At 44.0% G+C, this 27,677-nt stretch overlaps 3 protein-coding genes across 4 annotated transcripts; 2 read left to right on the top strand and 1 right to left on the bottom strand.

The window, feature by feature from the left end:
* Window positions 1–708: 708 nt before the first annotated feature.
* On the bottom strand, window positions 709–3,409 carry LOC124662594. The gene is made up of 4 exons (XM_047200412.1): window positions 2,939–3,409; window positions 1,981–2,218; window positions 1,200–1,315; window positions 709–1,114 (listed from the first exon to the last, which is right to left on the bottom strand). The coding sequence occupies exons 1-4, from the start codon at window positions 3,407–3,409 to the stop codon at window positions 1,091–1,093; spliced, it is 849 nt and encodes a 282-aa protein (XP_047056368.1). The 3' UTR covers window positions 709–1,090.
* A 9,359-nt stretch (window positions 3,410–12,768) lies between these two features.
* Window positions 12,769–19,024, top strand: LOC124660633 (protein SEMI-ROLLED LEAF 2-like). Of its 2 annotated transcripts, none has more exons than XM_047198466.1 (19): window positions 12,769–12,917; window positions 13,057–13,131; window positions 13,441–13,556; window positions 13,640–13,754; window positions 13,853–13,981; window positions 14,296–14,343; window positions 14,670–14,809; window positions 14,893–15,089; window positions 15,209–15,501; window positions 15,587–15,736; window positions 15,824–16,174; window positions 16,274–16,423; window positions 17,058–17,133; window positions 17,333–17,460; window positions 17,549–17,731; window positions 17,828–17,965; window positions 18,058–18,189; window positions 18,295–18,486; window positions 18,604–19,024. In XM_047198466.1, the coding sequence occupies exons 1-19, from the start codon at window positions 12,783–12,785 to the stop codon at window positions 18,745–18,747; spliced, it is 2,892 nt and encodes a 963-aa protein (XP_047054422.1). In that variant the 5' UTR covers window positions 12,769–12,782; the 3' UTR covers window positions 18,748–19,024. The 2 variants fall into 2 exon arrangements, with proteins under 2 accessions (XP_047054422.1, XP_047054421.1); XM_047198465.1 differs by having other exon boundaries at window positions 14,890–15,089.
* Window positions 19,025–19,486: 462 nt separating this feature from the next.
* Window positions 19,487–21,572, top strand: LOC124668550. Its single transcript, XM_047205670.1, has 5 exons — window positions 19,487–19,620; window positions 19,718–20,017; window positions 20,216–20,298; window positions 20,892–20,979; window positions 21,290–21,572. The coding sequence occupies exons 1-5, from the start codon at window positions 19,554–19,556 to the stop codon at window positions 21,424–21,426; spliced, it is 675 nt and encodes a 224-aa protein (XP_047061626.1). The 5' UTR covers window positions 19,487–19,553; the 3' UTR covers window positions 21,427–21,572.
* Window positions 21,573–27,677: the final 6,105 nt, after the last annotated feature.

The following is a 27,677-nucleotide window of genomic DNA, read 5'->3' as shown; positions in this document are numbered from 1 at the left end:
GGTACGTAGCACTGGTGAGGAACCATGGCCATAGGGACGTGCCCCGACTTTGGTCGACGGCTATGAATGTGCAGTGGCACCACCACGTACTGCCTCTACCCTGCCATTCACCACCTGCTTCAGTGCCTTTGTCCAACTGTCTAAGGGGAGCACATCTTTGGTACCCAGGAGAGCGATGCTAACCCCTCCTCATTGTGTCACACTCTACCCTAACCACATTGTCAGTAGTTGACAAATCCATGAAAACAATTTAGTAGACCATGGCAGTTTAGATAACCCACAAATGTAGGGGATCATCTTCCAATAAGTAATGAGTGTCAAACCCATGAGGCCATGAGGAGCTGAATAATTAGGTCACAAGCTTGGCGAAAGTCAACATTAAAGTATGCAAATGATGTGGTATTTTGGACTGAAGTAATGCTGTTTCTTATGAAATAAAACTGGACTGGATTCATATATTCATTGATCTCTTTTTCGGAAACATGCTGTCACAAAATACTGAACATCCATGCGAGAAAATCCAAACATGCAAACGCTAGGTTCTCAACTTTGAATGGTAACAATGCTATGGTGATTGTTGAATAGTAATGATCGAACACAGCATATCAAACCACGGGATCCTATCATTATTTCTTTGTACTGGTACTGTAATTCATTGTATAAAAAAAAACAGTTAAACTAAGCACAAAAAAAGGCATTCACAATGTCTGCACGTCCTACTCACCCAGTAAGAACTCATGTTACTATGTTAGTATTGTATACAAAAGAATCCAAGTTTTCTCAATCCAATGAGCAATGAGCAAACATATATTGGACGAGATCACTTCCTGGGACCATGTGACTAGAGCAAGCCATATCGAAGTCACCAAAGAAACACCGCCAGGAGCATTTACTATACAAAGGCAAAATACCAAATCACTAGAATCCTAAATCAAATGTATCCCGAACTTCACTCTTTGGCAAATTCATGTACAAACGCCCTTCTCAAAACTGCCAGCTAGAAGCATCTACTACGGAAGCATTCAATCGGTTGTCAAGCGAGGCACCTTTCTCTAAATCTCTAGTCTTGCATATTTTGGGTGATACCACATTACATGTTTCTTCTCTGGTATGACTGCAATAGATGTAAAGAATAGTTAGGGAGCAACATTATTGGTAGAGGGAAAGCAAAGAGAAAACTAAAAGAATGGTTAATGTACCTGCAGGTAAAACACAGCGTGGAAAAAACATGAAAGAGCCAAGAAAATTAGGAGCGCGATCCATGCGTCAGGAGCTAGCATGACATAGGCGTACAGGATAACTAGAATGGTAATCCCTGCATAGAAAAATTTCATATATGTAATCACAAATCATGAGGTATATATATTTCGAGAGAGCATGTAAGGTTATACATATTCAAAGAGACCTAGTATGGATAATAACATAGTTGCTCCATTTATATCGAAAGAGTTCTAGAAGTGTTCATACGAAGAAATACAAATTTAGATTATAAGTCAAAACTTTAATTAGGCAGATAACCATTTTAAGTGATTGTACTATGCTACTTTTGTATAGTATTTCCTATTTCCTATTTCAGAGGTTGGTCAGATTTACAGTTAAATGGCAGCTTTTATAGTTTAATTAGGACGAGGGACAGACCAAGCCCCAATGGCTCTATCGGAAAGTTCACTGAAATGCTACTCTAAAATATACACAGTGGTATGAGTCCAAACTAAAACATTCAGTATTCCAGTTTTCATAATCGTGTCAAATTTACACACCTAATTTTCAAATATGGTATTATAAAAATAGGATTTTGGATTTTTGTGAACATGAGAAATTCATAAGTGAAACTATGAAGTGTTACTAGGTTAAACTGAATTAAACTGTTGCATTCAAATAAAGCTAGGGATAGTCATAGCAGATCAAGGCCGACAAATAAACAGCCAGTGTGTGCACATAAGGCTAAAAAATAAGTACACAAAGAGATTGATTGTTTACCTAGTATGGCAAGGTGGCTAGATAGCCGGACATACTCCATCTGAAGTCTAGTATCGGGGAACAGACTGGCAGCCACGCCAAGCGACACCAGGACCCACCAGGAAGAGAAAACAGTATTTATCCACCACAGTTCATTATCGGAGAAGTTGTCCGAGCTAAGAATCCCCTGCCTCCCCATGTAAGGGAAGAGGCAGAGGGACATACCAAGCCCCAATGGCTGCATCGCCGAGGTACCCCCCTACATCATGTCAGAGTTACAGTTAGTTTCTGTTTCGTTCTTAAAAGCTTACAAAATAAGACGATCTTTGAAAAATACATATATTCAGTTGAATATATGAGGTTCACATCTGGAAATTGAACTTCGGTTAGCTTATTTTCTAGCAGAACCAAATTTAGCATGTTAACAAAATCTAAAAATCATGCAGCTTCCAAAGTTCATAAAGAATGCAGAGAAAATACTTACTAGAGATCAGAAAATAGCATTTGTGTTCATAAGACATAACTGTGCTTAGTGTTTGTGGCGTGTGGGTATTTATTCGACCAGCAAAGATAGTAATGAACATGAGTAATGACCAGCAAAGATAGTAATGCCCAACATCACAGAGGAGCAGGAGTAGTGCACATTTGCACTGTATGTTGCCAATGTGGAACAGGAGCCATCAATTGCACTGCAGTACTAGTGAACCGTGGCACTGCAGTACTAGTGAGTCCCAGTAGTGAACCAAAGAAATGACCACCATAAGGTATACAAATTCAGAACCAGGCCGACTAACCGAGTAATGGTGGCCAGGCCAAGATTCTTGCCGACAAACACACAAACCATTTCTTTCAACAATCAGGCTAAGTGGCTACTTTCTTGCAGAAGAAAGAATGGGAGGATTTGCAGTTGATACGCCTAATTGCATTCTCTTGGAGATGAAAGAAAGTGAAGACAGGAAAGAAAGGCAAGACATGATACCTCGGCGAAAGATCGCACGGAGGAAGGCTGCACCCTGTAGGTGCAGAAGGCGGCAATCCGGCCCAGGAGGCCGTGATTCTGCTGGCGGGGGAATCCCATGGCGGCCCTGAGGTCGGCGGCCATCCGTGTCAACTCCTCGGATTGTCCCGCGAGGTCGTAGGCGGCGTCCGCCAGGTCGGCGTTGACCTCACGAGCGGCGATGTACAGATCGGCCGCGCAGGCCACGAGCTCCGCTGCCGCCCGAGGCCTGGTGTAGACGTCGGCGACGGAGAGGGTGAGGACGGTCCGCTCCATGGAGTCGGCGGCCTCCGTGAGGTGTCCCGAGGCGGGATGGTCCACCTCCGCGGCCGCGGCGGCGGTCTGCCTGGCCAGGCCCACCGGCTCCCTAGCCCGTCCCGCTTTGTCGTACGCGAAGGCGAGGACCGCGGACGCTAGGAGGGACCTCTCGAGGTCGGCGTCGGCGTCCTCCATGGCTCCCGAGCGCGGAAGCTCTCCGCGGCCGTGGGTCGGGTGGGGGAAGAGCGGGAGCCGGGAGGCGGTGGCTTCTTTGGCAAAGCGGCCGGAATCTGGATGGGGGATTGTTTCTGGGATCGCTGGACAAAAAGAGGGGCCGGCGGGGAGTCGGGAGATTTTACAGAGGGATTCGACTGGGGGTTGGGGGCGGCTAGGGGGAGGATCGCTTGCTCGTGGCCTCGCCTCGGAATAACGCCGCCGTATCCGAGCGCGGCCGAGCGCATCATCCCTGCGGGCCTGCTGCGGCACCGCAGTGGCATGCATCCGAGTCAGTTACCCCGCGGCGAAGGAGCGGCACCGCAGTGGCATGCTACGGCGCCTGGACGCTTTGCTGCAGCCACGGCCAGACGGGGCGGCGCCGTCGAGCTTGTGCTTGATACGGGGCGCTGTTCTTGCTGCCATTTTGGGAGGGGAAAGAAAGGAAACCCAACCCAATCCAATCCAATGTTCGGCATCGGACCGTTGGGTTTGGCCGTGTGAGACAACTGCCTAGACCGTTTTGCCCTCAGCTGTCACTGCCACCGTTGCTATTTTTGGCCCAATGGAGCCAAAATGGAGGTCTTTTTTGTAGTCTCTCTGTCCTAAACACAAAGTTTAATCAACTAAGATACATGGACATGTAACTTAACTAACAAGCAGAAAAAACAACTAAGGTTCCTCGATAGAGAACTTAATAAGCATACAAAAGGAACTAAGGCATTGCATATGCAGCTTAATAAACAGATAAAAATCAACTACGATCCATAAATGTGCAAGTTAATATGCTGACAAAAAACAGATAATAAAGATGATAAAGCAATTAGTATCAAGTGGATATGAAACAACAACATAATTCATACAGCTTTCGAGGCAGTGTCAAGCAGCATGATTAGATAGCTTAGAGTAACTTATCATTTGACTACTTGTCTACAAAAAACCAGTCAACCAGACAACTAAAACCTAGTTCATAATGGTGTAAAAACAAGGAAGCAGTGTGTGGTTAAAAGAAACCTATTTTTTCAACAGGAATGACACCCAAAAACACAATTAATCCCCTAGGATATACAACTTAATAAGAAAAGAAAAAAAGAAACTACGATAAGATGCTAAAGCAACTTGCTGTAATCAAGTGGGTCTACAACACCCATTGTGTCCTTTTCTTTTCCGAAATGGATATATAGTGTCCCTGTTCTTCTCTATCTGAATTCTGAACACAGTGGAGCAATGTCGTTTGTATTTACTCCAACCGATGAGGGTGAGTCTAGCCAACAAACTGTAACATACTCCCAGTACCCATATGCTTGCAAGAAAATAAGATGTCTTCATCTCACGCTTCAAGTGGAACGCTATGCAGGAACACGCTTATGCGCCACAATGTGTCCCGCTATCTTAATCCATGATGTGTAAACTCTGAATATTTGATACTACTAAAAAAAAAGATGTGTGCATCAACTGATGTAGAGGTTAGAGAATCCTCCTATTCCAAAGAAACCATGTGACCTACTACAGTTAAGTGGAACGCCGCGCCAGCCCGGTAAGGCTGATTGCAACTTTTGGGGCGCCCTCATTTACACGTACTGTGTTCATCCTCTGCAAAAATATCAACGTCGTCTCCAATCCGTGTCCAGTTAAGGAGCTCAACAACATGCTCTAATTACACTCGGCACACATTCCCTCCGATTTCTTTTAATTGACTCGGATTTAGTGTAATGTTGTATTTGTTAAGCTTCATGCACTAGCCACTTGAACCAAAAGTCCGAACTGATGGAAAGGGCTAGGCAATCTACTTGTACACTTCACAACACCCTCACTCGCGTGTGACGGGAGAAGAGAGTCAACACGTGAAAGAAGAAGAGCACACCGAAACAGCGGTGGCTAAAGAGGGGGGCAACAACAATTTTTAGGCTTAATTGCGAAAACCATGTGAAAGCCAGGATTTGAACTTGAGACGCAGGCTCGATACCACGTTGTGTTCACGCACATGCAGCCACTCGAACCAAAAGTCCGAACTGATGGAAAGGGCTAGGCAATCTACTTGTACACTTCACAACAGTATTAAATCCGGGTCAATTAAAAGGGATTGGAGGGAGCATGTACCAAACGTCATACTAATCTAATCTAAATTGCTAACACCAAACACTGACAACACTAAGGCATGTCGACCATGCGGCTGCCATTCGCAACCACCGCCGTTGTTGGTCGCTGTTGGTGGCCACGTGCTTTCACTGCAAGTATCCTTCCAATGCTAAATCCCATGCTGACAAAAAAAACTTCAAAAATCGCACGAAATTGGGAACATGGGTAGGTAACACTAAGTGTGAAATTCAAATCAAGGGATTATTGGAATTAGTATAGGGGGATTGTCTCTATTCTGTGAAATTTGTGCTCATAAGATGGATCTACCACACAACCTCGTCTACAACAGACCTCCACCCAATTGCACTCGAGACCGTCACACCTCCGTCGCAGCTCCACGCTCCCCGCGCGCGGTCGCTCACTGTCGGCGAGTTCTATACTCTAAGCACGCGCACACCATTGATGATCTCTGTGCCCTCACACATAGCTGCTACATTGACGATCTCCTCTAGCCACACCACTTGAATTATTTGCCTATCCAGTTTCCGTGCGGATTAACCCTAGCAAATTGATTGAGATGAAATGGGAAAAGAAACTGTGCTGCTTGTGATATTAGGATAAATCACCGTTGGACCGTCTCGCGCGACCAGGCCCATTCAAGTTGCTCCGACGGACGAGATTGGAGTGCTCTCTGGATCAAACCAACACCCACTTGCTTTTTAGCACTTTGGAAATAGAATTATACTAATTTTTGTACTTATAAATGGATTATTTTAATGACATTAAAGCCTTGACGAGCATACTTTTCTAACCTAGTTAGGATACTTAATCGTTGATAAATATTAAGCACATGTTTTATACATTTTAATGTATATCATTGGAATATATACATGCAGTGTGCAAAATTTAAATTTTATTTTGTAATGAAAGTTACATTAGTTGTCATATTTTCAATGGCCCCTCAATAGGATATTGAAACCAAATCTCCGTAAATATAGAGAAAATTAAAAATGACAAATTGCATGGGTCTACAATTATTTTCTTCACTTCCCAAATTACATAGTGTATATGTATGTATATCTTTGTGTGTTTTAACATCTTTAAGTTATTTGTAGATATTTCTAATGCATACGGTCTAACAATCATCTCAATAGTGGTTTCTAGTTATATGGTTTCTTCTACAAGTTGTTTATGAGGAGGTCCTCACTCACTAATGCTTGTTTCAATTGAAACGTACGTGTCTTACATATTACTCTGGATTGAACAAATCATTCCCACAACTTGTGTGTGCTTTGTACGTGGTATCGAAATAACATCGCTTTGTAAGAATAGCCGTGTCATGACCTCTACTGCTTATGCACACATGCGATTTGATTATTGATATGCTCGCGATAATGGAATTGGTATCGTTGCTCCTCGTGATATTTCTTGAGCTCCTTTTCTCTCTCACATGTTCCTACGCCATGAAGTTGGGCCATGCAGATGCCTATCCCCAATCTCTTCGGCCGCCCACTCAGGGCGCTCCATGTGAATCCAATGGTATTCACGTGCAGAGGGGTAGAGGAGAATGCAACAAAAACTAAAGAAACAAGAACAACACGAATAATATGTCTATTCATCATGCTTACAACATACCGGAGGCCTCGGGTACGATGAACATGTCGGTGCATCATAATCATGGTTGGCACACACGAAAAAACCTCATGGCAAACTTATCTAAAAAATCCTCCACCTCGTCCAGTTTCACAAGTCGCCACACCAACAACACTCCGTTCTCATCCTAGACGCCAAGCTTGCATTGCATCCTTCATCTTCGACGGACTAAAGTCCTGGTCTGAGCAAGGCACACTCATGGCACCAAAAGGTTGGCGGTACAAAAAGAGGTAGAGAAAAACTGATGCGTCAAAACAATTCGGTGGTTCGATTTATAACAAGAGACGACGAGGTGAGATGGCTGAAAAGGGTTGGCAGACGAAAGGAGCGGGGATAATACGTCGGAACAAGAAAAATGAGAATAATAGGCCAAATCGGGGACGTCCAGCCCAATCACATGCTGTCGGGTTGGGCTAGCCACTAGTAGGAAAACCCTTATAGGCGAAGCTTATTTCTGTGGCGCACCACCAAAAATGCGCCACAGAATTCTGTGGCGCACCAGCCACGGTGCGCCACAAAAATAGCTTAATTTTGTGGCGCACCAGGGATCCATGCGCCACAGAAATTTGGTGGGGCCAGCCCCAATCATTGGTTTCACTATTTCTGTGGCGCACAGGATCACGTGCGCCACAGAAATAAGACATTCTGTGGCGCACTGGTCCTGGTGCGCCACTGAATTAAGACTTTCTGTGGCGCACGTGGGATGGTGCGCCACATCCATGCGCCACAGAACTTTTTTTGCCTCCCCACGCAACTCCACCCCCCCGTGGATCGCCTTTTTAACCTCTGTAAAAAATAAAAAAATATATATAAAAATTTCAAAACAAAAATTCCTTCAAGATGCCCATGTATTATGTCATCTTTTACCACTGAGAATTAACAAACAATAATTTCGACTTTTTTTGCAAAATTACGTGGGAAAATCATCAAAGTGGATTTCTGGTTGCATACGAACTCGAAAAAAAGCGCATAATATATCAAAATATTCCCACGAAAAATCTAGATCCGAATTCACCTGGGTTTGCCTGGTTGGACAATTTTTAGAATCTACAAATTCGAAAAGAGTAAAAAGTTACGGGCAGTTAAAGATTTTTTGCTGCAAAATACAAAAAAAGAAAAAAAAATTCTGTGGCGCACCAAGTGCCCATGCGCCACAGAATTAACGTTCGAAATTTGAAATTTCTGGCGCCCATTTCTCCTTCTCTCCTCCATTTCTCCCCTTCTCCACTTCTCTCCTTCTCCCCTTCTCCACTTCTCCCCTTCTCTCCTCCATTTCTCCCCTTCTCCACTTCTCTCCTTCTCCTCCTCTCCTCTTCTCTTCCTCTCCTCCACTTCTCCTCTCTCCTCACCTCCACCGGCGACCAACTCCGGCGACCAACTCCGGCGACCAACTCCGGCGACCTACTCCGGCGATCTACTCCGGCGACTAACTCCGGCGACCTACTCCGGCGACCTACTCCGGCGACAACAACCACCACCACCACCTCCTCCTCTTCCTCCACCACCACCTCCTCTTCCACCACCACCTCCACCACCTCCATCACCTCCTCCTCCTCCTCCTCCACCACCACCACCACCACCACCACCACCACCACCACCACCACCTCCTCCTCCTCCTCCACCACCACCACCACCACCACCACCACCTCCTCCTCCTCCTCCTCCTCCGGCCGTCCTCCTCCTTCACCCACCCAGCGAAATTAAAAAAAATAAAAAAATTCGGCGGCCCCGGATCTAGATCTAGATCTAGATCTGGCCGCCATTTTTTTTGAATTTCAAAAAAAAATTCTGTGGCGCACCACCGCCGGTGCGCCATAGAAATAAGTTTCTGTGGCGCATGGGTCGGTGCGCCACAGAAACCTTATTTTTGTGGCGAGAATTCTGTGGCGCACCGCCCATGCGCCACATAATTGATTTTTGGTGCGCCACTGATGAGCCTTTTCCTACTAGTGAGCCCGACATGTTCTGTGTAGAGGGATCCCACAGAATGATGCCCAGCCGGGTTACTCGAGCCCGATGGGCTGCTAATCGGGTTAGCCGAGCCCAACCCCATAATATTATGAGGCTGGTGCCAATGCACCACACCACTATAGCCTGCCACGTCAGCTTTTTTCCTCACTCTCACCCCACGGTGCCAGTGCACGGGCTATAGTGCCAGCTCTCACTTCTCTCTCCTCCACATCAGCTTTTCTCTCTCCTCGACATCAGCATTTCTTTTTCAGATTACAACATTAAAAATAATGCAAGGAAATTATTTTATTGAACTAAAATTGTTACCGATTACATCATAAAAAAAATTACATAAAATTTTGAAAAGATTACATAAAAATTTGAAAAAATTACATAATCTAGGCATTAGCCCACACATGCTCAATCAAATCATGCTGGAGCTGTGTATACATCGGTGAGTCCCTCATTTCGTTGTCCATCCGAATCTCGGCTGCTAGGCTTGGTGGTGCATGGTTGTGTATTGCGGGGCCGACATTGGACTCAACTTGTCTCATAGTTGTTCTCCAAATTTGTACCACGCTCATCGTCGATGATCATGTTGTGCGTAATGACACATGCACGCATGATCAGCCCAAGAGTACGCCTCGAGTAGGAGCGTCCCGAAACCGCTAGAATGTTGAACCTAGCCTTCAAGCACTCCAAAGGCACACTCGACATCTTTGCGCCAAGCTGATTGAGCAGCAGTGAACACTCGCCGCTTTTCACTTTGTGGAAGAGTAACACCTTTCATGAACACCGGCCGGAGGGGTAGATGCCGTCGGCAAGGTAGTAACCATAGTTGTACTCGTGTCCATTCACCGTGAAGTTCACTACGGGTGCTTCTCCCCTAAGCACATCAGTGAACAACGACGACTGGTTGAGTACATTGATGTCGTTGTTGGACCCGACCACTCCAAAAAAGGCATGCCAGATCCAATGATCATACGACGCAGCGGCTTCTAAGATTATGGTAGGGTGTTTGATGTCTCCCCTTGTGAATTGACCAGCATGAGCCACTGGTCGGCTCCTCCACCGCCAATGCATGCAATCGATGCTCCCTAACATGCCCGAAAGCCACGCTCCTCGGCTTTCGCTAACGTACGCCGAGTATCCTCGACATTTGGTCGACGGCAAAACGTCTCCCCGTAACAGTCAATGATGCTTTCACAGAATCTATTTAGACAATCTGATGAAGTTTGTCTAGCTAACTTAAGCCACTCATCTATCGTATCTGCAGCGACTCCATAAGCTAACAGACGCAAAACCGTAGTACACTTTTGTAGGGGAGAAAAACCAGCACGGTTGAGAGCATCAACTCTTTGGGTGAAATACGGAGAGTATTCACCCAATCTATCCACAATGCGCAGAAAGAGGGATCGTCTCATCCGCCACCTTCGCTGAAAGTAGCTCGGAGGATAATTGCAGTCGTCGGCGAAGTAGTCCTCGAAGACCCGATCGTGGGCACCCAGACGATCACGCCTGATGAACTCTCGGCGGCGTCGCGGCCGTCTTGGCTCCGCCTCCTCGTTGAGCATCTCCTCCTCATACTCCGCCTGGAATGCATCGATCATATCACCCTCCATTCCGTCGCTCGAATTGCTGCTAGACGAAGACATGGCGTTGAGAGGAGTGGAAATGGAGAGTGGAGGAGATGAAGTGAGGTGTGGAATGAGTGAAACCATATGGGGGGTATTTACAGGGGGTGGGGATGAATTTTTGGGGTTTTGGGCATTTTTTTCGAAATTTTTGAGCCAGCAACGGCTACCCCAACGGCTAGGCCGAGGTGGACGAATCGGATCGCACCACCTCGGCTAGTCGTTACCCCTCCCTCTCGCCCCGCCTCTCGCCCCGACTCCGCCATCGCCGCCGCCCCCGCTCTCGCCCCTCTCGCCCCCCTATCGCCCCCAGCGCGGGCGGCAGCCGGGCGGTAGCGGGCGGTACCGCCAGGCGCCCGCGCCACCGCACCGCGCTCTCGTCTCGCCGCCCTCTCGCCCCGACGCCGGCGCTATCGCCCCTGCTCCAGCCCGCGTTGGCACCAGCCTGAAACAATATTAAAAATCGCATACTCCCTCCGTTCTGAAATAGTCTACATTCTAGTCCCAAAATTTGTTCTGAAATACTCTACATTCTAGCTTTTAGTCAACAACAACACTGAAAACGATTTGGTTTTACTCTTTTTATTGGATGTTGTTATTTTCAATGTAACTTGGATTGGTTGTTCAAATATCTAAGTAGTACTAATAAATGCACTACTAATTTATCTCATTTTTTCTAAAATGTAGACTAAATCAGAACGGAGGGAGTATTTTTCATGGAAAAAAAATCGGACTAACATATTTCACTAGTATTGTACGTCTGGTTATTTATAGGTAGGGAAGATACTAGAAGGGGACACAAAGGCAGAACGTGGTTCCCACCCGAAGCGTACGATGCGCGAGACCTGTTCCCGTCTTGATGACGGTCGGGTCTCTCCCTCGGATCGCACGTCAACTTCAGAACCCTTCGATTCCATTCGAATCCTTGCAGCGCGAGGAGGGCGGAATCCCCGTCCTACCCTCCACCTCGTCTCCTTGAGCGCTTCCGATCTTGGAACCAGTGGAGGGTAGAGTCGTAACATCCCCTCGACACGCCTGCAGGTGGAGGACCAGAAACGGGCAGCCTGGTGCTACGTGCCCACCAGTTAAGAAGAGATCTGTCAGACAAAGAAACGGAAACGAGGCTCCTTTTTTTGCCCAAAAGCCCCTCGAAACACCCCCTTTCGCACGCACAGTAGTAGAAAAACCGCTACGCGCTCGCCCCTGAGCTGTCTACTACGCCTAGCCCCTGTCCGTGCCGCCGCACCTCCAGCTGCCACCAAGATTTTACTCCTCCCCTTCCTCGCGGCAGTGAAGGCCAAACCAAGGCGACCGTTGTTGCCCCGTTGTCGCCTCCGCCAGCCAGCTACCCCTACCCACCCCAACCGCACGCCAGCCTGCCGCCGCCGCCGCACCGCGAGCGGCCGGATCGCCCCTGCGGCCTCCTCCTCCCGCCGCTACAAGAAACCAGGTGGGTGGATCCGCGCCCACTTTTCCCCGGTGTTCCCCTCGCCAGCCGCCGCTCGCCGGTTCAATTTCCGTTTGAGCGCGATCTGGGCAGTTCGGGAATGCGATTCTGACGAAAAAGGTTTCATCTTTGGCAGGGGATTTGTGCTCCGCCCAGCGGCTTCCTTCCTCGGCTCCGTCGACCCGCGGTCCGGGGGGTTCGCGAGAGGGAGAGGAAGGTTCTTGCCCCGCGTTCTTTGCCGGATTTGACCCAGCCAGCAAATTCCCGTTTTTTTTTAAAGTCCCAATCCCACCAGCCTGCCTGGATTTGATTTGGTCAGGGTCGACTCTGACGTGAGGGGATATCTGCGGGTTTCTTGATCTCAGCTCGGTCCAAGGGTCTCCAATTGGCTACAGCGAGCGCGAGGAAAGCGAGGGGGCGTCTGCTCTACTCCCCTGCTACAAAGCTTAAGAAGACCAGTTTGATCCACGCACAAGGGGTTTCAGTTCTTGGAGTCACCGCAGCAAAGAGGATAGCAAGACAGCTGGCTGTCTAGGCACATTTGGATCGAAAAGTTTGCCCTTTTGGGAGAGGAAGCCTAGTTGAGTCAGTCATGGGGGTGATGTCACGGCGGGTGCTGCCCGCGTGCAGCAGCCTCTGCTACTTCTGCCCCTCGCTGCGGGCGCGATCACGGCAGCCCGTCAAGAGGTACAAGAAGATCATCTCCGAAATCTACCAGCTGCCCGCGGTATGGCCCATCCTGCCTGCTACCATTCAAATTTTGCTAACCCTGTGTGATGTTAGCTCTATCTAGTCCTGCATGATGAGTTTGTTTGCGTTCAAATGTGTGGGAGCTTGCTAATTGAGCTTGGATGCTTCTGTCTTAGGATGGAGAGCCGAATGATAGGAGGATCGGGAAGCTCTGCGATTACGTCTCCAGAAATCCAACACGCATACCAAAGGTACCAAATTCTGCCTCCTCCATACTATCGTCTAATACTTCCTACTAGAGTTTCTTTAGACCAGAATTAAGTCAGGTGAAGAAACTCGAGTTAGTAATCCAAACCATACTTGTAACGGTCCAACTAGTCATCTTACTGTTACTTCTGTGCTGGCAAGTGATCACCTGTCTGCAATTCTTTTTCGTACAACGCTATTTTTACATTCAATGCCAATCACCAAATTAGCTAATTCCCTGTTCAGGGTTTAACAGTGATTCTTCAAACGAGCATGGTAAACCAGAATTTAATCAATCACTTTTTCCCGGACAGATCACAGAGTATCTTGAGCAGAGATGCTATAAAGAACTGAGACATGAGAGTTTTACACTGGCCAAAGTGGTTCCATGCATCTACAGGAAACTTCTGCGTTCATGCAAGGAGCATACGTGAGTGGAAACACTGTCTATTCAGTGATATGCATTCGTGACCAATCTTGGCTAATTGACTGATCAGATCATTCTCATTTCAGACCATTGCTGGCCACGAGCACATTGTGTCTGGTTCGCACCCTTATTGATCAGGAATCGAACGATGATTTGCAGGTTCAGGGTTGCCTATTGCTCGTCGACTTTCTCAATGGACAGGTTATTGACGTGACATATAACAACTTACAATTTCATTTATCTTCTTGGTACTTGCCATATCTGCTTGATTTCTAAATTCTAATTAGGTGTACATATAGGTTGACAGCACACATATGTTTAGCCTAGAAGGCCTCATACCAAAACTATGCAAAATTGGTCAAGAACAAAGGGAAGATGACAAAGGACTCCGCCTTCGATCTGCTGCACTCCAAGCTCTCGCTTCTATGGTAAGACAACCCATTACTTAATTGCTCTGATGAAAAGGAGAAGGCAATTTTATGTTTGCCAGCTATTTAAGGACTTATTTTACAATATTGTCAAACTAGGAATAATGATGTAGAACAAATGAACCAGTTACAAATTCCATCTGTTTCTACAATCTCACATGCTTCACAAATATGAAATTTTCTGTCAAACTAGTTTCATGGTTACTCTCTCTGCATTACCGATTCTTCCTAGCAAGTAATATCGTAGGAGTAATAGTGATGAAGTTGGGAAACATTTTGTACCGCAGCCTGACTGTTTGATCACTTTTAATCAGGTCAAATACATGGGTGACCACTCACATATTTCAATGGAACTCGATGAAGTAAGTCCTTATTGCTTTTGTACTATGTCAGAAGATGCAAGTTTATTTCATGCAAGCAGGATACTTTCTGTCGAATATTTATTTCCTGTATGAGATTCAGTACAAGTAAGATCATTGAATAAGGGGAAGAGATATAAGTATAACCAAAGTCCAGCAAATTCTTAAATTGCAGGTCTTTACTTAATACCGGAAATATAGTACACTAATTTTAATTCAAACTGGACCAGAAACTGCAATTCATGAAGCACAATGTTAGCAGAGTTGTTTCTGCCAAATAGCATCTCAAATTGGGGATCTGATTAATTTCCAATTCATTCTCGAACCAGGTTGTCTCGGTGATAATAAGCTGTTATGAGGCTAACCATACACTCTCAATAAAAGAGGTTGTCAGACTTCAAGATGACGATGATTTGACAACGTTGTCAGTATCTGGGCAAAATAGCGCCAAAGTGGCATCTGATCCAATGTGAGATCTTCTACTGACGTAATAACCCCATTTCTAGACAACAATGCACCTCTTATTCTCATTACTTGCTTATGTACTAGCAGGGTTGCATCCGAGAACCCGGCGCACTGGGCAAGGGTTTGCTTGCGTAACATGGCTGATATTGCAAAGGAGGCAACAACAGTGCGACGTATTCTTGATCCTCTTTTTCGCCTTTTTGATAGCCACAATTATTGGTCTCCTGAAAATGGGGTTGCCCTTTCTGTTCTACAAGAAATGCAAACACTGATGGACAAATCAGGTGCAGCATTTTTTACCAATGCAATTTCTTCTCTTGTTTCTCTTTCAGTGTTGCTTTTCAGTTGAAAATATTGAACAGCAGACAGATTTAATACTCTGTTTCTTGTTTTATACTTGCAGGGCAAAATGGCCATTTGCTTCTATCTTTCACGATAAAGCACATTGATCATAAAAGTGTTGCCAAGATGCCCATCAAGCAAATCAGCATTGTAAAAGTTGCTTGCCATCTTGCAAAGCATGCAAAGTCACAGGCATCAGTGACAATAACTAGTGCAATCAGCGACTTAATAAGACACCTGCGGAAATGTATGTATTGTGCTATTGAAGCAGCAAATGCTCAAGCTGATGTTGATAAGTGGAACAGTGAACTTTATGTGGCCTTGGAGGAGTGCCTGGTGCAATTGACAGAAAAGGTTGTTGTAATCTTTTGGCAGTTAATTACAATAACTATATTCTGGTTAGCATAAATGTATAACAAGTTTTTCCTTGGCTTATTAGGTTGGGGATGTTGGGCCAATTCTTGAGATGGTCAGCGTAATGCTTGAGAATCTCTCGTACACTGCCACCATCGCCAGGACAACAGTGTCATCTGTTTACCGCACAGCACAAATAGCAGCTTATGTGTACAATTCATCATACAATCAGAAAGTAAGTTTGATATTTCCACTACCGTGGAGAAATATTTTAGCTGTAGAACATCAATATTGATTGACCTTTTCCTTGCGTATATGTCAGGCATTTCCTGAAGCTTCGTATCATCAGCTTCTCTTAGCAATGATGCACCCAGACCATAAGACAAGGATTGGCTCACACCGTGTTTTCTCCACCATTGTCGCTCCTTTGCTGTTATGCCCGTGGTCAGCAATAAGTTTTCCAGTCCCAATGAAGCTTAATGGTTCACAGAGCGTGCTTTTGTTGGCCCTGTCAGCTTTCTCTTCTGAGATCAAGGAATCCCCGCACCAAAATGGGAAATCAGAAGCTGTGGTAAGTGCTGAGAATGGATATGCACATACAGAACCAAATACAAGGCAATCTTCAGGGAGCCCATGCTTCAACGAGCATCGTCTGACCACGTTTAATGATGAAGTATGAAGTCCAGCTAGTATTCTTAGTACTTACTTTTTTACGTCAGAATGTTTGACCATCCAACTGATACAACTTCTTACTTTCCTTAAATCTGAGCAGAACTTGAAGTTTATGAAGTTGAACAGTGGCCAACTTGTTCTTCTTCTTTCATCTATATGGAGTCAAGCATCTCTGGAAGATAACTCACCTTCAAATTTCGAAACAATGTGCCATACCTACACCATTGCTTTATTGTGTTCAAAGGCAAAAGTAAGTCAAGCTTTACGCTGTGCATTTTACTACTCAAGGGAAGAAATTCGTATAGCAAATAGGGAAATTTGTTCCTACCAAGAATTTTAATCATTTTCTTTGTAGCACATCCTTATTTCACACCTTTATAAAGTCCATTGTACAGTACCGCGCGGCCTAACACAGGGTCTATTTTCAGTGCCTAACAGCTAACATGCATAGAAGTGGATTAGTATAAGATAAATATGGATTGTTCCATCGCAGAGAGTACAATGCTGCATAGTATGGACTGTAGAGACATAAAATTTGCAAACCTCAAAGCAAGATCTTACTGTAGATAGTAAGGGGTACAATGCCTCCCAGGGGTAAATAATCTTCCCTCAAATGAATTATGTAAGTAGGATTTGCAATCTTAGAGGCTACTTTGTTATGAAGACCTAGAAATGATAACACATAGATTTAACTTGGACCTGTAAGTTAAAAGGCTACTTTTGCTCTGAAGGCGTTGGAATTATGACAGCCATATTCATTTAAACCAGTATTCTGTACTCCATTTGAGTTGAAGCATGAAACCTTTTTCTTAGATTCCCAGGATAGTTGAACGAGAGGTACCATCTTGTGTATTGCTTAGATGACCAGTTACTTTTGATGACAGACCTCCAGTCACGTGGCACTAGTTCGATGTTTCCAGTTGGCGTTTTCTCTCAGGAGGTTGTCTCTGAACCAAGATAGTAAGTTCCTGCAACACTGCCACTCAAATGATGTTGCAAAAGCTGATAGCCTACTTGAGATTCACCAAAGCGATGTTCGTTTGTTAGTTATCTATTAACAACTGAAAGATATTGGCCTCCATATGCAACATATTTCGTACCAGTTTAGCAGTTGAATTCATGGCTTGATTTTGTCTTTTATTTTTCTCTGTAAATGAAGATGTTGTGCAGCCATCTCGGAGAAGGTGTTTGTATACGATGGCATCAGCAATGCTTATCTTTTCGGCAAATGTTGCTGATATTCCACAGATAACCCATCTTGTCAAAGCGGCAGTGCCAGAGAAAATGGTTCGTTGATATCCACTAAGTGAATATTTCGTTTGGATTGTCCAGTTATGCAGTTAGCATGATATAATGTGCTTTATTATCTTTGCAGGTTGACCCTCATCTTTGCCTGATTGATGACTGCAGACTCATTGTGACTTCTGCACAATCTTACGGTTCCGAGGAAGATGAAAGTGATGCACAAGTTTTTCTTTCAGCTGTCAATAAGGACGATACACAGTTAAAAGATATTGTGATATCTCACTTCAAGAGGAAATTCGAAAATTTACCAGAGGTGTAGATTCAGACTTACTGATCCGAGCTGTGACTTAGCTAGCTGCACATAATCTAAAATGTAACTGACATTGAGTATATTCACTTGAAACTGCAGAAGTTTGAGGGGATAGAAGACCAGCTTCTTCAAGAGTTCACCCTGGATGATTCTTTTCCTCTTGGTGCCCCACTATTCATGGAGACTCCACACTCTTGTTTAATGTATGCAGAAAAGGATGATCACTGTTTCGATGAGGTATCCTTCACAAGTACTTGATTCTGTGTTATAATGACTCGCCGGTGATGTTATTTCCTAACCTTTTTTGGCTACATGTCTTGCGCTTTCAGGAAGTTATTCCTTGTGAGATGGATGATGACGATGACATTGTTTTTGAACATAGTGGGTCTCAGTCTGACAGGAAAACATCAGGATCTATGGCTTCATCCGATGTTCTGAACGTGAATCAACTGATGGAATCTGTATGTATCATCTTTTAAAACAATGACACCTGAAAAATTCCCTTGCGTCCTCTTATTAAGTGTGCAGTCTCCTTATTTGTTTGTACTTGAACTACTTGCTCTCAGGTTCATGAGACAGCAAGGCAAGTTGCTAACGTTCCCGTCTCCATGAATCCTGTATCATACGACCAAATGAAGAGCCAATGTGAATCCCTAGTAATGGAGAAGCAGCAGAAGATGTCTGTGCTCTTGAGCTTCAAGCATTCGAGGACCAATTCGCGTAGCTCAACCGGGGATTATGGACCTGAAACAAATGAGGCATGTGCAATCCTGTTATATGTTCTCTTAACCTTATGCTCTTGCAAACCCAGACATCCTGACAGGTTCTTAACCTTTTATTCTCCTAAAATCCTGACATATACATGCATTTTGCAGTCATCTGCTCGGTCCGACCCCGAGCTGCCATTGACAAGGAAGGACTACATGCGGCGCAGCGATTCGACATCCAGCGACGACCGGTCCTTCAGGTTACCGCCTGCAAGCCCATTCGACAAGTTCTTGAAGGCAGCTGGACGGTAGATCGGCAATGGCTTGAAACCCAAACAAACTGGTTTTCAAATGTGTATACAAGAGTGGTTGCAAATTACATGTCCTCCGTGTTAATTTTTTCTGCTGTTTTGTTCCCTTTTTTGGGAGTATATTCTTTGAGTGTACAAAATTTCGGCAAGGTGTACAAATTTCTGTTACTGCTGTAGAGTCCCAGAATAAATGGAAAAGTGTAGTGTTTGAGTTGTATGTACGTTCAGCGGCCCAGAAAAGAAAATGACCCCACATCGTTGGCATATTATTGTTGAAATTTCTTTTTGTGTGCTTCCTGTACAATTGTAATGTTTCTCTTTCCATTTTGCAGGCAAATTGTAGTATTACTTGTTGATTCCTGATTAATCTGCACCACTACAGTTCATCAACTATCTGATTAATGCACACTGATCTACCAGAATATCATCTGTATATACTTTGTTCTTTCTTGATACTGTAGAATAATACATTTCAATCAGGAAGATAATGGACGCAACAGTAGATTTACGCCTTCATGAAAATCTGAATCACGCTTTCTACACTAAAATCTTTTTACGTTTTCGCGTGTCGTTGGCGTAATTTAGTTCGCCCTTCCCGTTTTCTCTCCTCTCTTCCTCCTTCCCCAGCAAGCCTTCTACTCCACTTCACTTCGTCGGTTTCCTCCAGCCAGGGCAAGCCTCCAAAATCCTGTCTTTTCTAGGGGTTTTGCGCAGGGCGACTTCTAGGGGTTTCTCCTCTACCGAGGGTTCCAATTTCGCTCAATCGCAAGCTTCCACTTCACTCGAAGCGCGCGCGATCTGATAAAAATGCAGCACGAATTGGCTTCGCGGGCTCCAATCTTCGTGCAAAACGAGAACTTGCCGATCTTTCGAGGTAATCCATCCCGCCGCCTTGCCGAATTCGCAGTGAACTCTCTCTTAAATCGAGTGCTGATCAGTTGCGCGTCCCTGTTCTGTTTCTGATTGGCAAGGCGTTGATGGCAAGAAAGCCGGGGTCGCCCGCGGGCCAGCGGCCAGGGCGGGGCGGCGAGAACGGAGGGCCCTGGGAGATCTGGGTAAAGCCGGGAAAGCTCCGCCGGCCGGTGCCGGAGGGAAGGGTGCAGCAGCAGGAGCAGCGGAGAGTGTGCATGGTTCAAAGGGCGTGGCGAAACCCAGCCGTCTCAGTGATGAGGATTGGATGAAGTGCTGCGAGTGGGCTAAGGATGGAATTGAAACTGCAAGCTTCACTGGAAATGATGTGCAGAGACTGATGGCAGATCAGCAAAAAGAGCGTATGTTTCCGGTTTCATTGCACTGCCTTTATGACAGTAATCTCTAGTAACTTTGTAAATTGTCTTGTAAGGATATTTTAAGGGGTGGTTCTGCTCATTCTTAGGAAAAAAACTAAAATTTAAGTTCTTACTGGAGTACATTGTTTGTGTGTATTAGTACTGAAGTCTGTTTTGTGTCATGTTGGGATCCCGAATCAGGCATACGGAAGAAGGTGGATAAGGCAATGGGCACTTTTCAGGTTTCTATGGAAAGTATTTATGACATCGATGTACCATCGAAGGTATGCTGTAGCTTTTTACTGATCCAAAATTTGCTCTAGTGTGGGACGAAATGTAGTTGTGCATCTGGATGATGCATCAGAATGGAGTGCATGTAGGTCTCCATGGGGTAATATCACAACTATCCTGCAGTTGGAGTAACATGGTGGTAATAATGTACTACTCCCTCCGTTCCATACAGATTCGGATGTATCTATTCACAAAATGTGTATAGATACATCTTAATTTGTGTATAGATACATCCAAATCTACGACAACTAACAGAGGGAGTAATTATTAAAATGTTCTGATTGCTGATGATTAGGATTTGTCCAGTCTAGCTAACTGATTTCCTGACGCAAAACTATGTTATACACATGGTGGTATGGAACTAGAGTACGAGTTGGATTAGATTTGTAATCTTTTATGGTATTCACACATGTACCTGCAATTTTCTTTTTTTTTTTTGCTACAAAATGCTTAGTTAGTTAATAGCATGGTGATTACTGACAACTGTGAGCTAAAATATACCCACCTTGCTCTGTTGATGTCATCAGCATGTATTGTATGCAGTTGTTTACTTCCGCTTGGTATATTCACTATTTCTGTATTTTAGATATCCATGGCCGACCGAGATGATGAAACAAAACTTGAGCTGGATCCTGAATTTCTTCCTTCGATGACACGCTTAAGCTCAAGACTTGGTTCGTGCTTCCTCCCTTCTTTTGTTTCCTTACATGAACTGGCAAGGTGTGTCCGTGCCAGGAAATTAAATGGATGCATAGTTTTGTAGTAACCTGCGATTAATGATCTGGGTCTGCATTTGTGTGAAACCAGGTTCAGTTACATTTTGCTCACAAAAAAAGATTCTTGCTAGAAACGACCTGTATGGCTGTAATTCTAACTGATCAGTACAATTTTTCGCATAAACTACTGTGTGTTAACTACATGTGCCATTCCATGGCAGAACTTTTTCTGTTAACTGCTCCAACTAACCTGTTGTTTTTCTTGCAGCTGAACATCATGACAACTATCTCCTTTCTGACCTGGAATTTGAGCACGAACTATTTACTGACCGCCATATCGATCTGAAGCTCAAAGATGACTACGAAAAGGATTGTTCTTCAATGTCGACAATATTACTTCATTGAGGTCTCATCGTTCAGACTTTAGTGTAGTGGTTGTCTTGCCCAACTGTTGTGGTACCTCTAGTTCCAGAGTTTCTGTTACCGGCCTGTCCTATCTTATCTTCTCCAACTCTTACAGGCAGCAACAATGTAATTGTTTGAGCACTTTATCTCATGCTATTAGGCTCTTCTGGCTGTATCACTAATGGTAAATTAACAATTATTGGCACTCTTATCTGCCAATGGCTCCATTGTCACTCAAAGTTGAAACCATGTTGGAGAACTCCTTGCTCCTGCTCATATTGAACTAAACACCTAACAAGTAATTTATTAACAGTTTAACACCATCGAAAACAACTTTGTTAACACATTTTATTTCAGACACTCAATGCTCTCATAGAGCTTTGACTTCACCTCCCATCATGTTATGATGGATGTCTTGTTAACTGGAAATACTTTCTTGCCATGCTTTTTTTTTTGTTTCCATTCAGTTATAGGCATAAAATGGTATTCTAGGTTTACATCCAAGCAAACGTGATGCCGTCGGAACTCATGGTGCTTTAGAAATTCCAATTCCAATATTCCTTTTACTCCCTTAACTGAAAATGAAGATAATTAAGTCTTAAAACAACTAAATTCTAAATTAAAGTGAGTCTAAAGCACAACGGGCAGAGGGTTTAGCAGTGTGTGAGTGTTTGCTTGTGCTGTCAAATAAGAATTGTGGGTTAAAAATTTAACATGAGCTTGCGCTCACATGAAATGTTTGCTTAAACCAGCTTAAAGACATAAGTTGGATTGAAAAGGACACACATTGATAATTCATGAAGTATGCACTTTTTGTATCTTACTGCACAAAGCATGCTACTTCTTGATAAGAATACACTAACTCATCTTGGCCGAGCTTTGTAGTAGCTGGAGTACATAATAGGGTTCAGATTTTCTTGTGGTACACAGTCAGTATTTTGTTTTCTCAGCCTGAGTAATCTTTTAGCTCGTAGTCTATAAATATCTTTCCTCCTATCAGAAATAGCACTTCAGGAAACAACAACTCAGCAAGTGATCAAGTGTTGTACTTGTTTACCTTGGCTGCGTACGTAGAGTAATTATGCATGTCCAGTCCACCACCAAGCAAGGGAAAACTGAGCGCAATCTTGAGCTCTGATGGAGTTGGGTTGAAGGGTATCACCCCTGCCTTGCATTCCGAGTCTAAGCTTCAGGTAAATCCTGTCTTTTCTCTCATGTATATAGTTTAGCAACTAATTGGCTTGGTAAATTGTCTCGATGTAAGTTAGCATGCTGTAGGATTCCTTGTAAAACTGTTTACCATTAGTCTTATTCAGTTACAAGTGAAGTCTTTGCACCTTGAAAAGTCAGACTTTGATCTTTCACCAACATGATAGAGAATCTGTGACCAAGACCAACATGTTTTTGATCCTGACTTGCAGACCCTGATGGCGATCCGTGAGGTGATGAAGCAAATCAGGCATAAGGGCAAGGCATTCGCTTAGACTAATCTCTTGGATTACCACATATATCTGGTGATATCATTACACACAGGTTTGCCAGGCAACATGCTTTCCGATGGGATCAAAGATCTGGAAGGACGCAGTCGAGCACCTTCAGGTTATGGAGCACCTGGTGATATCATTCCGCACAGGTTACACACAGTTGGATTACCACATATATCAGGTTATGGAGGGCTCGGCATCAAAGATATGGAGGCCTTCAGTCTAGCGTTTCGCCTGAGATGGGAATGGTTCCGATGGGATGAGGAGGATTGGCCATGGAAAGGCGCAGCAACGTCTTGTGACCAATCTGATATGGACCTCTTTGCAGCTTGTACAACTCTCTGTTGGGAATGGTGAGACCGCGAGGTTTTGGTCTGATTGTTGGCTCAATGGACAGGCTCCATTCCACATCGCACCTCTCCTCCACCCATTGGCTTCGAGGAAAAATCTGATGGTCAAGGAGGCCCTCACAGGCAGCCGATGGATGAGAGGGCTGCACCGGCTGGTCAATGAAGCTCAGCTTGATCAGTTTCTGAACCTTCGGACTGCTATTCAGAGCATGCATCTCACTGAGAATAGAGATACGGTTATTTGGAACCTTACAACTGAGAAGAAATATTCGGTTTGCTCCGCCTAAAAAGTCCAGTTCATTGGCAGGCTCAAGCAGCCGCACCTCGAGATTTCCCTGGGGGATAAGAGCAGAGGGAAAGGTCAAGTTCTATTTCTGTCTGCTGCTACTAAATAGGAACTGTACTGCAGATCGTCTGTTGGCAAGAGGATGGCCTCACAATGATGTGTGTTGCCTTTGCGATCAGCAACCTCAAACGGCGAACCACCTAGCCTTGTACTGTCCTTACGCCAAGGAGGTGTGGATGCAGTTCCAAGGGTCACACCAAGATGTTTTTCGCTAATTGATGCAGCCACAGTGATCCACAACTGGTGGGCGAGAGCCAGAAGAACAAAGCCTGATGATCAGCAGAGGAAGAACATCTCACTTTTGGTATATGTATGTTGGGATATCTGGAAAGAGCGCGGAAGAAATTTTGAGCAAGAGTTGAAGCCGGCGCATATTGCCACGAGTATGATCAGCTTACTTTGATCTCCTAGAGTTAGCATATGGTAGAGTCGGTACAGTCACAAATATGCCAGTACGGGCCTGATTGCTTTGGCAATCATCGTGGGTGTTTTTTTCTTTCTTTTTCACCTGAGTTCCTGCACGTTGTGATGCCAGGGTCATTTATATTGGGACTGTTTTCCCTCTTCTTTAATGCAAAAGCAGAGCGCCTGCTATTTCCCGTAAAAAAAGAGAGATATGCTTGAATCTTGATGCAATTTTGATGGCTAGGCAAGGGTTGCACAATGCCTTTGCTCCACATGTTTCATGGTTGCTCTGAGATGACTGGTAATCTCAGTTGCCGACCTTCTGAAAGAAATCGGATGCTCAGAAATGATGGTGTCACGATGTCCTATGACCTCTCAACGGACAAGCATGCACAAGAGTTGGTGCTTAAGATTGTAAGACCAACAGCATGGAGCCAGTGCCTAAGAGCTGAGAGGTCGTGACCATTTGCACAGATATGCTCACCAGGTATGAGAAGCTCCTTTCTGATGAGAGGAAGCTTAGGTGTCTAAAGTTTGTGCAGTATGGTAAGCTTGCTATTATGCTATACTTGCTTAAGATCTGTAACTGGGCAGCTGTAGAACTAGCTTTAAGATATTTGTTGTCCCGCAAAAAAAAAAAGGACTTAGTCAATTGTATTGTATGTCTAGCTTTAGGACCTGTAGTTGGACAATTGTATAACCAGCTATAAGATGTGTAAAGATTGTATCCTTGCATAGTACTACAGCTTCCGATTATTTATATATGGTTGTCCAACTCTATGCTTGGTCAACTGGAGTGCTAGCTTTCACGCATTCTAGTACCAGTTAATACTAATGTGCCTTTTCAGAGCACACTGGGTTGCATAATGAATCACTATGGAGATGGGCCAAAGTAATCATGATGTGATTGCCACCTAATGAAAACTACTCCTTTTATTTTCATATAGATATGGTAGACTATATATTGTTAAAAAACATATGTTAGACTATATATTCTTTTTCTCGGGGCTCTGGTTACAGCTTATCCTCTTGTTTATGGCTTCTCTATCATCAGTAAACTCAATTTGTCGGACGAAGCAACTACTGTATATATTTTGGGTAGCTGGTTCTGGATTTGGAGATCAGACGTTTTCCAAGTAAACTATAGCCGCTGGCTAAAGTGTGCATGTTGTTTGTGCATGACTGCATGTAGTGCATTCTTAAATTATACATTGATCGAGCCTCCGCTTCGATCAAAATATTGGGGGTGCAATGCAACAGCTCTAGAAGACTAGATCAGGTGCAACCGAACACATGATTAGCGACAACTAATTTGTTAATCTACTTATCGCGCGGCGCAAGTATCTGACTGGAACGACCACATGGCATGCGGCGCTGCGGAGCGGAGTATGCAATGATAATTGGGATTACTACTTAGATCTTCTGTTAAATAAGAAACGGGTTAATATATTGGGCAAGCTGAGCATCATCAATGTATAGAGACTAGGGTATGTCTGCAACGCCTTTTACATTTTTTACTTTTTCTGAGAAACATCGAGCACATAGAGACATAACAACTACTCAAGATTGACAAAGTCACCACTAGTCTCACTGTCGACACAAACGTCGCCTCATGTTGAGAGAATAACCAGGTTTACTGACAAATGTGTGGCATATGTTTTGATCGCTAATAGGTTGAAGGTAAAACTAGCTTTGCAACCATCAACCCCAAGTTGGTCTCTAATGCATCCATTTTTTTGCACCTTAAACTCACTTTATTTATTTGAAATTGGTATATTGTGATCTAAATTAATATACTAAAGGGAGGCTAACTTCTAACAAGCAGAGCGAGACCCGTCGCGGGTAGGCTTGGGCCGAAGCGTAGCGGAGTCTGAAGTTAACCCATACGTCGTGCCCGGACGCATGCAAAGGGGGTGCGGGGGGCGGCAGGCATCTAGCGGTACGAATCGTTGCCACCGCCTATATATACATCTTATAAGCCGCCGGCTAGGGTTTATCAGAATATAAGATAACCCTCGGCGTTTGTAAACACTCTCTGATATAGTGAAGTATTTGCTGGCTGACGCACGTGGTTTTTCCCTTTCTGTGTTGAAAGGGGTTTTAAACGTTAAATTTTGTGTCTCCTCTACGTTTTCCTTTATCGTTCTTCGTTATTTGCTTGTCGCGTTTATAACAGAAATAGAGGTTACATTGTCCAGCAAAATTAGAATAAGAAAATCCGAAGGATCACTGAGCCAAACTTAATCCATCGATCCACTAGCTACCCTAGCCAACTCACTTTATTTATTTGAAATATGCGTGTATACTTTCCTAAAAAACTCCGGTGGGAAAATCAGATGATCTTATGTTGATATTGCCTCATTAAGAACCTTAGTGAGAACCTTAGAAGTAAACTCATTAAGGAAAAAAGTGTAATATGATGCTTTGAACATGAATACAGCAGGAAGATACCCCCTGATACTTGCAAATTTTGAAACTATCACATACAAATTCGATGAATGTAGTTCTGCAATGTTGATAATTAGGGTGCCTTTTCAGAACACCCTGGGCTGTATATTAACCAACTAGCTAGGAAAGCGTGCTAGGAAAGAGTAGAGGTGCACACATAGTACTAGCTAGGAGATGGGTCAAAGTAATCATGATGTGATTGGCACCTAATGAAAGCTAGCTTTTTATTCTCAGATACTTTTCTTGTTCTTGGGGTTTTGATTGTTGTTTATCCCCTTGTTATGCCTTCTCTATCATGAATAAATTCAGGGACCACGCAATACACTAGCATAGATATATACTTATGTACATAGGGTGGCTGCTTTTGGTTTTTGTTCATGTACTACATGCTGAAATTATGTAGAACCCACCTCGAGCTCGAGCCCCCACTTTGGTTAAAACAACTTGAGACGAAGCAGCTCTAGAAGACTTGATCAGGTGCAACCGAACACTTGATTAGCGACAACAATTTTTTTAATACACTTATCGCGCGGAACAAGTATCTGCATGAAACGAGCGCTACCTAATACTCTCTATATGATTTTATTAGTCCTACGCGTAGTCTAGGTCAATTTTACCACTTAATATGATATATACATTACAAAATATGCATCAATAGAAAATTGAGATGTTATATATACTTTCTAATGCTATAAACTTATGTTAAATAGTCTATATTATATATGTCAAATTGGCTACCTTGATACATCAAACCCATATGAAGGGAGTATTAACAATCAAGTGTGCACATGGCATGCGCGGCTGTGCCGTGGAGGATGCAATGATTGAATAAACTTTGGGTCTTTGGGGTTCTATAATAAGATTATCAGTTAAGTGAGCTTTGGGGTTTAATGATAATTTGATTAAGTTATTAATTAGTCTACTTCTCATCATCAGTGGCTGCCGATGCATAATTTCGACTAGTCCCTCCCGCTCCCAAATTCAAGTGATGCTTTGGATACTTACACGGTCTACAACGTATAACTCTAACCAATATTTTCTGCAGTAATGCATGCAAAAAACCAAGAACATTATAATATTCTCAAGTATATTACAGAGAATCTGCTTATAGTTTGAAACTTAAAATCTTGAGAGGTATGTACAGAATAATGTTACTTGCGAACTGGAGGGATAGCTCATTTTTGCTGACATCAATTACATCATATGGTGAAAATTCGT

This window comes from Lolium rigidum, chromosome 6 (genome assembly GCF_022539505.1).
Source record: "Lolium rigidum isolate FL_2022 chromosome 6, APGP_CSIRO_Lrig_0.1, whole genome shotgun sequence".
NCBI lineage: Eukaryota > Viridiplantae > Streptophyta > Magnoliopsida > Poales > Poaceae > Lolium > Lolium rigidum.
Note: the sequence above shows the minus strand (reverse complement) of the source record. Positions and strands in the feature narration are given on the sequence as shown.